The 13,622-nt window shown below is 42.7% G+C and overlaps 1 protein-coding gene across 1 annotated transcript in view; it reads left to right on the forward strand.

Moving 5' to 3' along the window:
- Positions 1 to 2,079: 2,079 nt before the first annotated feature.
- Positions 2,080 to 13,622, forward strand: part of CCDC38 (coiled-coil domain containing 38) — a gene marked incomplete at its 5' end in the record, with an annotated part of 54,511 nt that continues 42,968 nt past the window's right edge. Inside the window, 8 exons of the mRNA XM_019515056.1 lie at positions 2,080 to 2,302; positions 3,405 to 3,490; positions 5,006 to 5,180; positions 5,770 to 5,837; positions 7,777 to 7,940; positions 8,032 to 8,112; positions 10,613 to 10,755; positions 13,216 to 13,309. Coding sequence (XP_019370601.1) covers positions 2,080 to 2,302; positions 3,405 to 3,490; positions 5,006 to 5,180; positions 5,770 to 5,837; positions 7,777 to 7,940; positions 8,032 to 8,112; positions 10,613 to 10,755; positions 13,216 to 13,309 — 1,034 coding nt within the window. The remainder of the gene's footprint in view (positions 2,303 to 3,404; positions 3,491 to 5,005; positions 5,181 to 5,769; positions 5,838 to 7,776; positions 7,941 to 8,031; positions 8,113 to 10,612; positions 10,756 to 13,215; positions 13,310 to 13,622) is intronic.

Here is a 13,622-nt window from a genome sequence, read left to right on the forward strand (position 1 = left end):
GGTACCTGATGAATCAGATGCCAGGCAGGTTGTAATGTGTCATAAATCTAACATCTATATCGAGTCCATGATTTTTTGTATTCGGTAGATTTATGAAGTGAAGTTCGTAGGCTCATCTACGAAGGGTGTTTTGTAAGTTCCCTTTGAGGATTGGAACTGAGAGATTGGAGTGATTGTCTTGTGAGAAATGTGCCCCCACAGGTAGTTGGATATTCTTGTCTTTGATCAATTTTCGGTGCGCGTTCATTCTGGTGTGCAGTTGTTGATTGGTCTTTCCAGCATATTTTCCATCAGGGCATTTGGTGCACTAGATGAGATATATAATGTTTCTGGAGGTGCAGGTGTAAGATCCAGGAATGGTGATGGAGTTGTGGGGTGTAGTTATTGTAGGGGTTATGGAGATGTGTGGGCAGCTTTTGCATTTCTTCTCCTGGCATGGTCTGGATCCATTGGATGTGGCTTGGGTTATAGCAAGCTTCTGGTGATGAGGTTAACAAGGTTCGGTGCTTGATTAAAGGCTAGGATGAGTGGTTCTGGAAAGATATCTTTAAGAATTGGGTTGTCTTCTAGTATGGGTTGCCAACAGGTTCTAGGAAAGGGTATTATGTCATAACTAGTGGTGTGCAATTTATGGGGATTTTCTTTTTGAACTGCAGCCACTGTATCCAGGTGGCTCTTTTAGAAGTGTGATCTGTCTCTCTGGAGGAATGTCCTTGTTGAGTGAAGTGACGATCACAGGTATTCTCCTTGCTGCAAATTCGGTGGTATTGGAGAGCTTGGCTGTAAATTACAGCTTTCTTGGTGTGTTCAGGGTGATTGCTGGTTCTCTGTAGATATGTACATAGCTACAACCAAAAACCCAGTAATTATGGATTTAGAGGCCAGCTTTAGGCCTTTAAATTGGAAATCTTTGGCCATTTTTAATCTATAGTATCTGTAGACACAGATTTGATGTCATTGGTGGCTGCCCACTGTGTCATACGTAGCTATTTTACTTTTTCAGTGGGATGGCAAGTAACACAGAGGTAATGGAGAGGTCCAGCAGTAGGTGGGCTACAGGAGGACAGTATACATGTGCCTCCTTGCCACTCAGTCATTTTCCAGGCTTCTACAATAAGTCAGAAATGTAAAGGAAAAGTCCTATTAATAGATCATTCTTCCCATCTCTCTCTCAAGCAAGGTTGTTTCAGATCATCCATGTTCTAGAGCTCTGTTCCATCTTCTTCTAAAAAGTCCAAAATTACTAGGCTTTAAGTGCTTCCCTAGGGAGACCAGTTGACACAGTGCATTTTACTACCAGGGAGATTTTCCTTATATTAATCTTAAATTTCCTTTCCTTCATTTTAGTCATTCATTCTAGCCATGTATGGCTCTAAATAATTCTTTCCTCCTTTGTGTATACAAACTGTCAAATATTCACAGCCTATGATCATTGCTTCCTGTTTAGTTAGTATCCAGTTATTTTGATCTTTCTTTATACACTGGTTTTTCCAGCAGGTTGATCATTTTTGTTTTTCTGCTAGAGATCCTCCAGAATGTAAATATTTTTCTTGCAATGTGTAGATTAAAATATAATGCCATTAACACACAGACACATGTGAATCCAGATGTTTATATATGCAAAAGGAGCAACTAAGGCTCCTGAGATATTTCTTAGTGACATAATTCTTTTCCAGATAAGATAAAATGTACAGATAGGGACAAATATTTTGAAATTTGTTTAGAAAAACAAAGGTGGGGGGAGGAGGACGCTGCACAGTAGCGAGCCCTAGGCAGTGATGTTGGGCACTTTCCTTGTAAAAATTATTTCCCCTTGAAGTAGGCAAAAGGATTAGCAGCTGGGTTCCTTGAGGGATTTCTTCCAGGAATCTCACTGGATGTTTTAGCCACAGGTGGCACTGCTTCGGCATTAATCTAGTTGTTTGTACTGCCAAAAGATCATCAGTTCATCTACAGGTATTTGGGGTACAATATTCAACAGGTCTCCATTTTGTGCCCACAGAAAGCTTGCAAGAATGTCAGCTTACATACATAAAATCCAAACCTGTATTTGTACATGTCCATTTTTAATCACATGCTTTATTTTTAAGTTCATCTATATGCGCAGATGAAAAGACAAGCAAAAACTGGGTTAAAGCATTTAGTGGTTTTTCACTTTCCTACACTAACACTTCTCCCCCTACCTCTCCTCACTGTCTGTTTCAGCTGATAAAGAAACAGCTTCTGAGAGCAAGGACAGCGTCAACAGCGCGAGCTCCATCGGCTTCACCTCAGTCTATTCAACTGCCTTCGGTTGTTTTGGGTAAAACAACAATAAGCTATAGACTAATTTTGTGTACTGCTTACTCTGTGAGACGAGAACTGTTGTACTTTTTAAGGAATTATGCGAAAGACTAAGGCTTCTGAAATACACTCTGAATAGGAGTGTATTTCATCCAAAATAAACTCCTGCAATGGAACAATTTCTCCATTATGGTAGGAAAGAATAGCTCAAGAACATCTGTTTTCTGGAGAAAGCATAGGTTCAAGGTTCACTCTCTTCAAGTGAATGCTTCTAGGGGCTGGACCATGTGACCCTTGAGATTCCTTCCAGTCCTATGATTCTGTGAATGTCTTTGAGTCAAATCATGGGCGCTGTTATACAGCCCAGATAGGAGGACTGTGTTGCAAGCAGTTACATGGGATGGAATAGTCTGTATCCCAGTTCAGGATACAGGAGTAGAGTCTAGAACACCTGCATATTTCTCATATAACTTCTAGAGGAGATTCAAAACTGCACAGTCGACTCAGGAACACTGACTGCAGTATTAGGTTAATGAGTCTGTATAATCATAGATCTACTGTCTTGTCCATCTGTGAGCTTGTTTACACGGCCTCTGTGCCATGCCTGGGAATAACTCCAAGCAGCCCATCCTGCCCACTCACTCCAACTCCCAGAAATCTCTTTAAAACATTCTTAGGGTGTGCTTGCTGCCTTATTTCTGCTATTCATGCACGTGGAGTAGAACTAGCATGTGGGCAGAGATTATTTCCTTGATGACATGACTGAGTTTCCTGGACCAACAATGTAAACATGCCTGTAGTGTCTAATGCAGTTTACAGGCCATTGCCCAAGAGATCAAATGCAAAGTTGAATGTAGGCTGTGACCACAGGAATTTCATGAGTTTAGTGTTCAATGTGCAGAATCAGAGGTATATTTTCAAAATATTACTGTGTAGGTCACCACTTGCATATCCAAAACATGGCAAAGGTAAGGAGAACAGAGTGTAAAGTTCCAGAGTTTCCTCAGTTTAGATTGCAAGCTTAATTTTCCAGTAAAATTGCCCTTTAGTTTGATTTTTTTTTTATGGCAATGCTTTATATGCTATTACTTTGTATTTTCTTTTCTTTTTTTAATATATAGATAATATAAATAAGTCAACCCCACCTACACCTTTAAGCAGTAAGCCACCTTTTTACACAAGTGTTGAGCGTGCGGAAAGAGAAAAGGTATGTGTTTGTGTCAATTGTAATTAACATAGTCTGTACAAAGTCTGTTTATGTCAAAATTTCCGCTAGTTTAACTGTTTTGTGTGGTGAAATGAGCTTCTTTCCTACTAAAGCAGTAAAAGGACTTCAGAAAAAGAAACTCCTGCTAAAATTAGAGATAACATGAAAATTAATCAGTTGAGTACAAGCTATAAAAGCTTTTGTAGATGGAAAGGCTGTATTTCTTATCTCTTGGCTGATGCTGGATGGGTCTCCATAGAACTCTTGCAAGAGTTTCTCAGTGTACCAGAGTGTCCTTGGAGGGACATTCCCATGTAAGTCTCATTCGTCTACTCTGGCTAGTACACACCAAACCCAGAAGTGCACTGGTGAAGCTGCTCCAAGGACATCCTCAGTGACTGCTCTTAATATGCTGGAGCCTAAAGTCATGAGGGCGAGCCTGAAAGTGACACACTGTCCCTGCTGGGATACTGCTGAGAATGCAGTGGAGATGTACCCTCAAAGAGCATCCTTTCAAATGAAGGATGCCCCAGATATAGAATGTCCTTTAAGCACATTTACAGATTCTATAATATTAAAAACAGGAAATGATGTTTGGTGTAATCACTAATGAGTAAATCATAGAAATTGGAGTAAAGGGACTTGAGTTTCAGTCCAGTCTTTGCCATCAATTTCCTGTGTTACCTGGAATAAATCACTTAATGACACTGTGCTTCAGTCTTTCCATCTGCTACACAGATTTAACAGTATTTGTTTACCGTTTGTTTGGCCTGATGTAATAATGCTCACCATGTGATCTGAAGTGTGATGATGGAGGAGTCTCTGGAAATTCTAAGAATTGTGCTTAAGTATCTTGTTGATTCAGAGTGAGGGTGATGCCTTTTATAGGTGATATTCTGCACGAGATGGAAGCATTGTAACTTGCAATGGCAGCTGGTGCTTTTTTGTTGCTTTTCAGCAAGGCTTTATAATGCTTATTATTTTAATGACTTTTATCCTGTGTATTCCACATGTAAATTCATATGGCTTCTTAATTTGTATATATAATACATACATAGTGTGTATGACTGTTCATAGGCCTGCTGTTCTTTGGACTCTCAACAGAATGGCTTATTTCACCTGCCTCTATTTACAAACATGACTGTGTACCAACCAAGGGCCAGATTCTGTTACCCTGACACAGATGCAGCATCTTGCTGCCCTTGTATTGTAATCCCAGTAAGACGAATGGATTACTTACACCTGACATCCAGTCTGACAAAGACTTAGGCATGTGTTTAACTTTGCCTCTGTAAGTAATTCTGCTGATATTTATAGAGTAACACATAAGAGCAAAGTTAAACTTGCACATAAGTCTTTCAAAAATCTGGGCACTAAGGTAGTAAATGAGTTCAATTGACTCCTTGTTAGTATTCAGGTAATTCCATTGAGGTACAGTGTTATATAAAAGACAGGTTTGCTCCTAGAGAACTTACAGTTTGATAGACACACTTATCTCAAAATCTGTAAATGCAGGCAGAAGTACTTGAAAAGATTGTCAAAGTACATAAAAAGCAGACATTTGCATCAAGACTCAAACGTCGACAGTCTAGAAGAGCGCTGAACTTGGAAATTGAAGAACATATTCATATTCCAGAGGAAAATGAGTACACTTGTTCTGATCCCAGCCGGGCTTTTACTTTTGCAAGAAGTAAGTATATTCTTTTAGCTTTGCCTGTGGTGTTACTCATCTTGGTACAGTTTTCCATAAGACTGCACATCAATCATTCATCTAAAAATTATTGTTTAGGGCCAAATCCTATAATTGTACCTTTCATTTATTTAGATTCTATTGATTTCAATGGGGATCTGTTACAGTTACAGCAGCTCACCCACAGAGATTTTGCTAAAGGACTCTTTCCTTTACAAATTCTGAACAAGGATTTAAGCATACATTGTCATTCTGAAGAGAGGGGGAATATTTGTAATAAACTATAACTTCCTCTTTCCCCATCTCACTGCTACTACAATGTTCTATGACTAAAGATTAACCTGGTACAAAACTTTTTTCCATTATGTGGAAGGCTCTCTCCAACAGTAGAGTGGCAGGGATGTGAATTCTTTTAAATGAATTCTATTAAGAGTTAATATAAAGTAATTTTTGTTTAATAAACTAAACAATGTGTTAAATACATTATAAATATATGAAAACAATTGTCTTTTATTGTAGCTTATTCTGTAGAAATTTGAGGAATATGTTAACATCATCAGGCTAATTTGAACACAATTTTTTTTTATAGCTTGCCATACTAACAAACAATCTGTAAGAAATTTTATCAATGAAAGGAAGGAAATATTTCGACTGCAGGTACCATAAAATATTTTTCTTCTTCCTATAGTTAATGGAACACCTAAAATTAAATAAAAATAACATCTAATTATATTAGAATAAGTTTTTTTATCTGTATGTCTGTATATTAAAAATGGTAAGACTGATTCAGAAGAGAAATCCCACTGTTCTCAAATTGGGAAGCCAGTATGCACAGTAAAAGTTAATCAGACAAACTATTTAAATCAGAAGAACTACTTGGATGAATAAGTATCTGCAGGACTTGACCCTGAATCTGGTAGGAAGTTGAGCAAGGTTCATAGTCACTGGGTGCGCTTTACTGAAGAGTGGACTAATTAGGTGCATAAAGTGTCATTATCTACACTGTGCACTGGTATTAGGGCACAGTAAATTAACTCCTCCGTAAGATAATACTGTCTGGGACGGTACTGTTTTACAGTGTAATATTTAAGTGCAATGAAATGCACATGTAGATGGTGACAGGGCTGGCAACACTGCACTGCAGGTTCTGCATAGGGTTACCATACGTTTGGGTTTTCCCGGACATGTCTCTTTTTTGGCCCCCTGCACTGTGACCAGGTTGGTTTTTAAAATACAAGCAAAATATCTAAGTTTCTTGCTGTTCCTCTGTCCTCCCAGGCCAGCTGCTTGGGGCTGGGAGCTGCAGGCAAGGTGATTGGCTGTTGGGGGAGGGGGAGTCATGTGATACTGACAGTAAATCACTTTGCGGGAGAGCAGAGGAACAGCAAAAATTGGCCAGGAGGAGGCGGGGAAGAATGGAGAATGAGAAAGCAATGTGGGAGCTGCTTGGCTTGGGCAGGGGGCTGCAGGTGGGAAGTGTGGGGCAGGGGGCTGTGGTCAGGGGTGAGGGGCATCACTAGGTAGGGGGGGGGACCGTGGGTGGAGAGTGAGGGGCACCAACAGGAGTTGGGAGAGGGAAGGGGCTGTAGATTGGGGGGTGAGAGGCACTGCCTAAGCTGCTGGGGGGCTGCAGGTTGAGTGAGGGGCACTGGGGGGCAGGGGCTATGGGTAGGGAGTGAGCGGCACTGGCAGGAGTGAGGGGCATGGGGGATGGGATGGGTGACTGGGTTGAGTGTGCAGGGCCCTGACAGTGCTAGGGGACTGCAGGTTGGGAGTGAGGGGCACTGGCAAGAGGTGTGGGGCAGGGTACTGCTGTTTGGGAGTGAGGGGCACTGGCAGGGCTGGGGTCAGTGGGTCTGGAGTGAGAAGCAGCAGCACAGCGGGGATGGGGGGGCATGGTTTGTCAGTGAGGGGCAACAGAATGGGCAGGGGCAGGGCATCGGCATGTCACTACCCCCCCACCATCATATTCCTCCCCAAAGCCTGCCCCTCCCATGGCAGGTGTCCTCTTTTTTGGACCTGCAAATATGGTAACCCTAGTTCTGCATCCTTGGTCCCCAGCCAGTCCCTCTGCTGCCCAACTACAAGGGTAGTATAAACTTTTCCACACCTCTAAATTTATATTCAAACCTCCTATTGGCTTTGAGAGAGAAGTTCAAGCACAGCAGTATTCTGTCTCTGCCTTCTGTTGTGGACACCAGTGTAGCAATGTTTTTCAAGCTCTGAGCTGACGAAGGACTTCCCTTACATTGGGGATAATCCCTGGAGGAAGGTCTGCCTCCTAAAATGCTTAACTCTGTTGCAAAAACAACAGAATGACACTTGTGAACTGGAGCAGTGCTAACAGTGTGGGTGAAAAGCAGAAGCATGATTATTGATTCTGCATTTCCTGGCATTGTGTTTAAATATGTAACCTCAGCATTGAAATAACATTTGGTCCATTAACTCCTACTGTATGGTAATAGGATGGTTACTTCTGTCCCTCCCAGTACATGTATTGCTCAGTTGCTTTTGCTTGCTGAAATGATTAAAGTAACAGAGAATACATAAGGACAGCATTTTAATGTAATGTTTTATCCCTGTTTTGTTTCCATAGTATGCAATAACAGCAAAACAAGAAGCTATAGAGGAGCTGGAAAGAACAGCAGTCCAGAAGGAAAAAGAGTTCAGGTTTGCTGAAGAAAAGCTGAAAGAAGATACCGTTGCATTCGAGGAATTCCTGAAAGCAAATGATGGAAGTTCTGCAAATGCAGCTAAAATGTTAGACTCTGTCACAGTTAATGTTTGTTTTGACTTTGGATCCACAAAAAAATGCACATAGAGTGCTAAAATATTTCTATTTTACTTATAGTGTAGCCCAAGAAAAGAAATCAAAAGAGCAAGCAGCAGGAGAGCTCAAATCAGCTGTTAATGAACTCCGTGCAGTTCAAAGGTGAGGATGTTATGTTACTAACTTACCCTTGCTTTTCTGATCACAGTGGTAATTAGGTCTAAAGAACTGTCTTGGGGAAGAAATATTGTTGCCTTGTGGCCCCCTGTGTGGTTTTCTCCATTTGTTGTATATTGCCTTTTCCTGGGATTGGAAGCACCCCCTGTCACTTTGTTCTGTGGTTGTGCGGTCCCTACCGCAACAGGGTCTTAATGACTAATACTCCTGGACTTCGTGGTAAAACAGTTAATAGTACTTAGATCTTCAAGCCAGCCAGCCTGTATATTGACTGTAAGCAGTACTAGGATTTGAACTGGTCAGGTCTGTGAGTGGTGAGGGTGTTCTGTTATCCTAGTACATCAGATACTGCCAGTAATTTGCTAAGGATATATTCCCTGTTTCGGGTTTTTATTTAATATTTTATACGAATTGCTTATTTCTGTGTTCTTGAAGCTATAGGGGTAATATTAGAAGGTCTGTCAGGCCAGGAGTCAAGCAAGCTCTTGAGAGTTGGGGAAAATGTTTCAAAGCTTTTGGAGAAAAACTGTTAAATTAATAGAGAAAAAGTCTGTCTTACCCTACACTCAGTCAGTTACTGGTTTTAGTGGAAAAAATTATGAACCAAAAGGTGAAAATGTTTGCACTATTCTGTTAAAGCATGTCTGGGGCAAAAGTCATTCAGAAGAATTAAGACCTGGTGTGGTGGAGCACCTTTGGGGGTGCTCGCCACTTGAGGGCTCTCACAGGATCTGAGGGGAGCCTGCTTTGGAGGAGCAGCAGGGGAAACCTCCCCCAGGAATCATTTTAAGGGGGGCGATGTGTGGCAGGGCACTGTTGGTGCCTGCCACTTTAAGAGCGGAGCAGCAGGTGCTTGATTGTGGCAGCCATTTTAGCTCGCTGGCTGCCCATATAAATGGGGCAGTTCACTGCTGGCAGGCCAGGCAGCAACATTGTCTGCCTGCAAGGCTTCATGTATCATCCTGGAGGTAAGGGCAGGAGCTATAGGGGATGGTTTGGAGGCTCCTGGTCCTAGGCATGACCTAAAACTGCACCCTGCTGGGAGTGCATAGCCTGGTGGGGTGCTCAGTGGCGTGGGAACACCCAAGAGATGCCAGGCCAGTGATCACCCCAGTGAAAGGTGGGTAAGGACGCCTTAACCCTAGCCCTCACCTTTGGATGAGTCATGCAGCATCAGAGGTAATGGGCCAGGCATGGCTGAGGCCATCTGAGCCCTATGTGGTGTAGGACCCTGAGGAAAGGTAGTTGGGACCAGGCACAGCTATGGTCACCTGAGCCCATCAGGGAGGGAAGCCCCGTGGCCCCAAGTGAAGGGGGTGGTGTGGAGCCCCGAGTGAAGGAAGTAGGCGTAGGTATGTCTCTGGATGCCTAAGGCTGTAGCTTGGGCCAGAGGCTGAGTAAGGGGGCTCAGTCTGAGAGGTAGGGGTGAGTCCTGACCCCGGTAAGTCCTCCACCACTGGGAGGCCGAGTGTGGGTCGAAAGCAAGATTTATAGTGGAGCACAATGACATGCTGCTCCAAGGGAGGAGTGTGAGACCCCGGAGCACCAGTTGTGCTTTGGGATAAGAATGCCCCGGTGAGGGGTGGCCCTAGAGAGGGGGCAAAGAGGAGGGACCCCAATGGGGGAGAAGAACCAGAGGGCTGAGAGCCCAGAGTGTGTATAGAGTTGCCCTGGAAGGGGCCAGGGCAAGCTTGGACCCGGTCGGGTAATTGGCTGGCTACTACCCTGGGGAGGGTCGCGGGAGAGGCCCAAAAGATGGAATGTCTGCCACCTAAGGTACGAACTAGCTAAGCCTATGGCCTAAGGGGCCCCCTGCAAGAGGGGCAAGATAGCATAAGTTGTCGATGTGAGAAAGAGACTTTGTGAGAGTGGGTGGAGTGTGTGTGGCCCAGGTGAGAGGAGGGCGGTATAAATGTGAGTGTTGGAGGCCTGACAACAAGGCCTAAGCTTGGTCTGGCTATAGGCTGGGAGCACTCTGTCATCTGGATGCCATCTGCAAGGCTTGGGCTTTGGTGTAGGGGGGGGAACGGAGCTGCAGATAGTGCCCCCTGGCATCGGGGCAAGAATGGGCAGCCTCCCGCCTTAATTTAACAACTTAATTAATTACCCACAAGGCGTGGCGGGCGAGACAGGCGGGCAGCGTGCCCAAAGGCTAGTGGGGAAACTAGTACTGTGGCTAGTAAGGAAGCCCACTTTGCCACATCTGGGTATACTTAACAATACAACACCCTCTTAATTCTACATTGTAATGTCGATAATGAATGCATTCAAGTTTCCTAATGATTCCACTGTAGAACTTGGACCTATACCTCCTGGACCAACTGTCAAAAGGTTTCTCAATAATACAAGTTGATATATTTTAAAAGTGTCAGTATATAGGATGATGATAATGATACTTTTAATATCATTTAACCTTTATATCTTACTTAAAATGTAACGGTACCCTCTGTTTGCATATTGGCCATAATAGTACCTGTTTTTGTAGACAAATTGCAGAAGCTGAAGTCTGCCTAAATGACTACTTATACTATGAAGCATTTTTAATGAAATTGTCTCCAAAAGAATGGCAAGATGAGCAAAAAGCAAAAAAGAAGAAAGCAAGAGCAGAAAAATTACATAAACCACAGTGTATGCTTTTCCTTTTTAAGCATGTGTCTGAAAATGTTAGATATAATCTATATAAAAGTGCATAACCAAATCAGGAAATTTAAAGATTAAGGGGCCAGATACTAATTTGTTTGACACTGATTGTTGCCAACAGTTGCGAGATTTGTGGTAAAAATCATGAGATTTGTATTTCTTTAAGCCCCAGCTGCTTGTAATAATAGACAGAATGAGACTCTTCTCTTTCATTTTTTAAATGCAAGAAAAATGATAGAGAAGCTTAAACAAAGTGAAGAAAGTGCACTATAAAAGCTCAGAACCCAGAAGGTAAATAAAAAGAACCTCACACTTATTATTTTTAACTCTTGTGATCCTGGGAGGCCTGACAGGATTTTTGAATGTGTGGGGTTGATAGTTCTGGGAAAGTAATATGGCAGACAAAACCCTCCCAGTGTTGGGTTATGGCTAGGGGATGTTCCAAACTTGAGGCAGTGGCCAGCTGATTTTTACAGGCAAATTGCGGAGCCAGCAGCCATTTTTGCAGGTGGAGCATGGTGGGCCCCCCCACGCCTCTGATTGTCCAAGGGGCCCTTGGTGGCCTCACCCTTTGCCACTGATTGGCTGGAAGAACTGTCCATCATATGGCCCTGCCCCTCACCACTGGTTGGCTGTGAGGGTTGTCCATCATGCAGCCCTGCCCCTTGCTGCTGATTGGTGGCAGGGGGCAGGGCTGTATGACACACTGCCCCTGCAGCCACTCAGCTCTGAGGGGTGGAAGCAGCAGCTATCTTGCCATGCCAGAGGCCACAGCATTTTATTTTCAGGATTTTTTTTTTTCAGATAGTCCCCCTAAAAGCACAGAGCCCACACTTCTTCTCAGAGCCTGCAGTTTTTCATGAAGTCTGCTCAAAATCATGATTTCTGTGAAAATCGTGAAATCACAAGTTTGGTAGATCCCTAGTTATAGCCTTTGGAAACTTGCTGTTTAATGTAACTCTACAGACATAACCCATATCTTTTTTTCAAGAAGCCTTCACTGCCAGCCTCATTTAGATCTTGTCTACATTCCATGTTTCACCTAGTTAATTAAAAGTGTATTTTAAAGTGATTTAGGTATACCAGTGGACACTCCTGTATGGACAGTGAAAGCGATGTAAGCCTGGACTACGTTGACTTTGGTTTAATCTTAGTAATGAACCATTTGAAGACAAATTCATATACACAAGATTTAAATCACTGGCCAAAATCAAACTAACAAGTGGTTTTAGCTCATACACCCTATCCAAGCTTCTTGTACAGAGAAGGCTTACAGGTTAAAGACCATTTCCCTTACTTTTATTCATGTTTCCCTGCAGTACTTGGAAGAGCTTTTGTTGCTTAGCCATGTCTCAGAAAAAAATTCCTTTTAAGTCATTCTGTATTGAAATTCCATTCATATTTTGCACTTCTCTTGCCGTAAATCAGGCCAGGGACTTCACTTTTGTTGCCCATCAGGACTTGTTTCTTTTGGGAAGAAGTTATAGCTCTGTTTATCCTTTGAGCCAGATTGTGTACATCAAGCCATAAAAATAAACACAATGTATGGGATATAACCAGAAAGAAGCAGCGGCAAGTGAGAATGGTCATCAGGAAAGAAGCTTTATTGATATTAAAGATATGAAGTCTTTGCAGCAGGAAGAGGAGTCCTCGCCTCTTAGGGTGAAACTTGGACTGTGTTGGCACATACAATACCTTCTGTGCTAATTAATGCCTGTGGTAGCATGTGCAACTGTGTGTTGGAAGCAAGGTGCAGGGAGCATAGATGAAGTCACCAGAGAGATGAATGGAGATGTGCTCTGTTCTCAGTTTTAGATAACCTGACATAGATTACAGACTGACCATTGAGTAGTCCACAGAACCAAGAGGCCCACAAGGCTAGTGACAGGCCACCAAAAATTGTGCTGTGTAGCGGTGGGAGGTGGCTACCAAAAGTTGTGCAGTGTGGCCAGAGGAGGTGGCCTGCAACAGAATCCAGAGCCCTTGAGCCCTGGTGGACATGGACATACATGGCAGGAGGGCGAGTGAGGGCTGACACAGCCTCAGTTGCCCTCCAGCCTCATTGCTCATTGCCACTGCTACGGCCTTACCTCCTCAGGCACTGGCCCCATCACAGTGCGCCCTATGTCAATGGCAACTGTGTCATGGGGCATATGAGAACTGGAGCAGTGCCATGTGCCCCATGCCAGAGTGGGTGCTGCCACCAGTTCTGTATTCTCTTATGAAAAAAAAGATGTTTTTTACATTTATCTGATAGATACATATTGAATAAATATACTGGGGAAAATACACCTCCTTAATGTAATTTTATCAACTACACACTTCTTACAAGGCTCAGGATAAGAATATATCATTTACTGTATTAAAAGATATAGGTGGATAATATTATGTTAGTTTGCCTGCAGATTAACATGGAAACATATTCTTTTATCTTTTCATTACTTGAAGGTGGGCAAATGCCTTCAAAGAAGCTGTCAGGATCCGATTTGGCAATACATGAATTCCAATCAATAATGACTAATAAGAAAATGTCATCACCCAGGTACAGTATCACATCAAATTGGCTTCCTCCATTCTCGGTTTGCCTTCTTCATTTGCCAGTGTACAATAGAAATAAAACAGATCCAGTAAGCAAGCAAATTATACCAGTTATCTACATACTGCAGCAAAGGAGACTGTTGATATTTTCTTCCAACTCTTCCCTCCCCCCACAGAGGTTTTCTAGAAGTACCAAAGGCCAAAGCTGAAAAGTGTTTTGTGGGTTCTTTCTGTCTCTTGCTTGTTAACACTTTCTGTGATGAGAAATGTCTGTTTTCTCTTATCCTTTCTGCCTTTTTTTTTTTTTTTTTTTTTTT

This window comes from Gavialis gangeticus, unplaced genomic scaffold, assembly GCF_001723915.1.
Source record: "Gavialis gangeticus isolate Ggan-Ray unplaced genomic scaffold, GavGan_comp1, whole genome shotgun sequence".
In the NCBI taxonomy this organism is placed as follows: domain Eukaryota; kingdom Metazoa; phylum Chordata; order Crocodylia; family Gavialidae; genus Gavialis; species Gavialis gangeticus.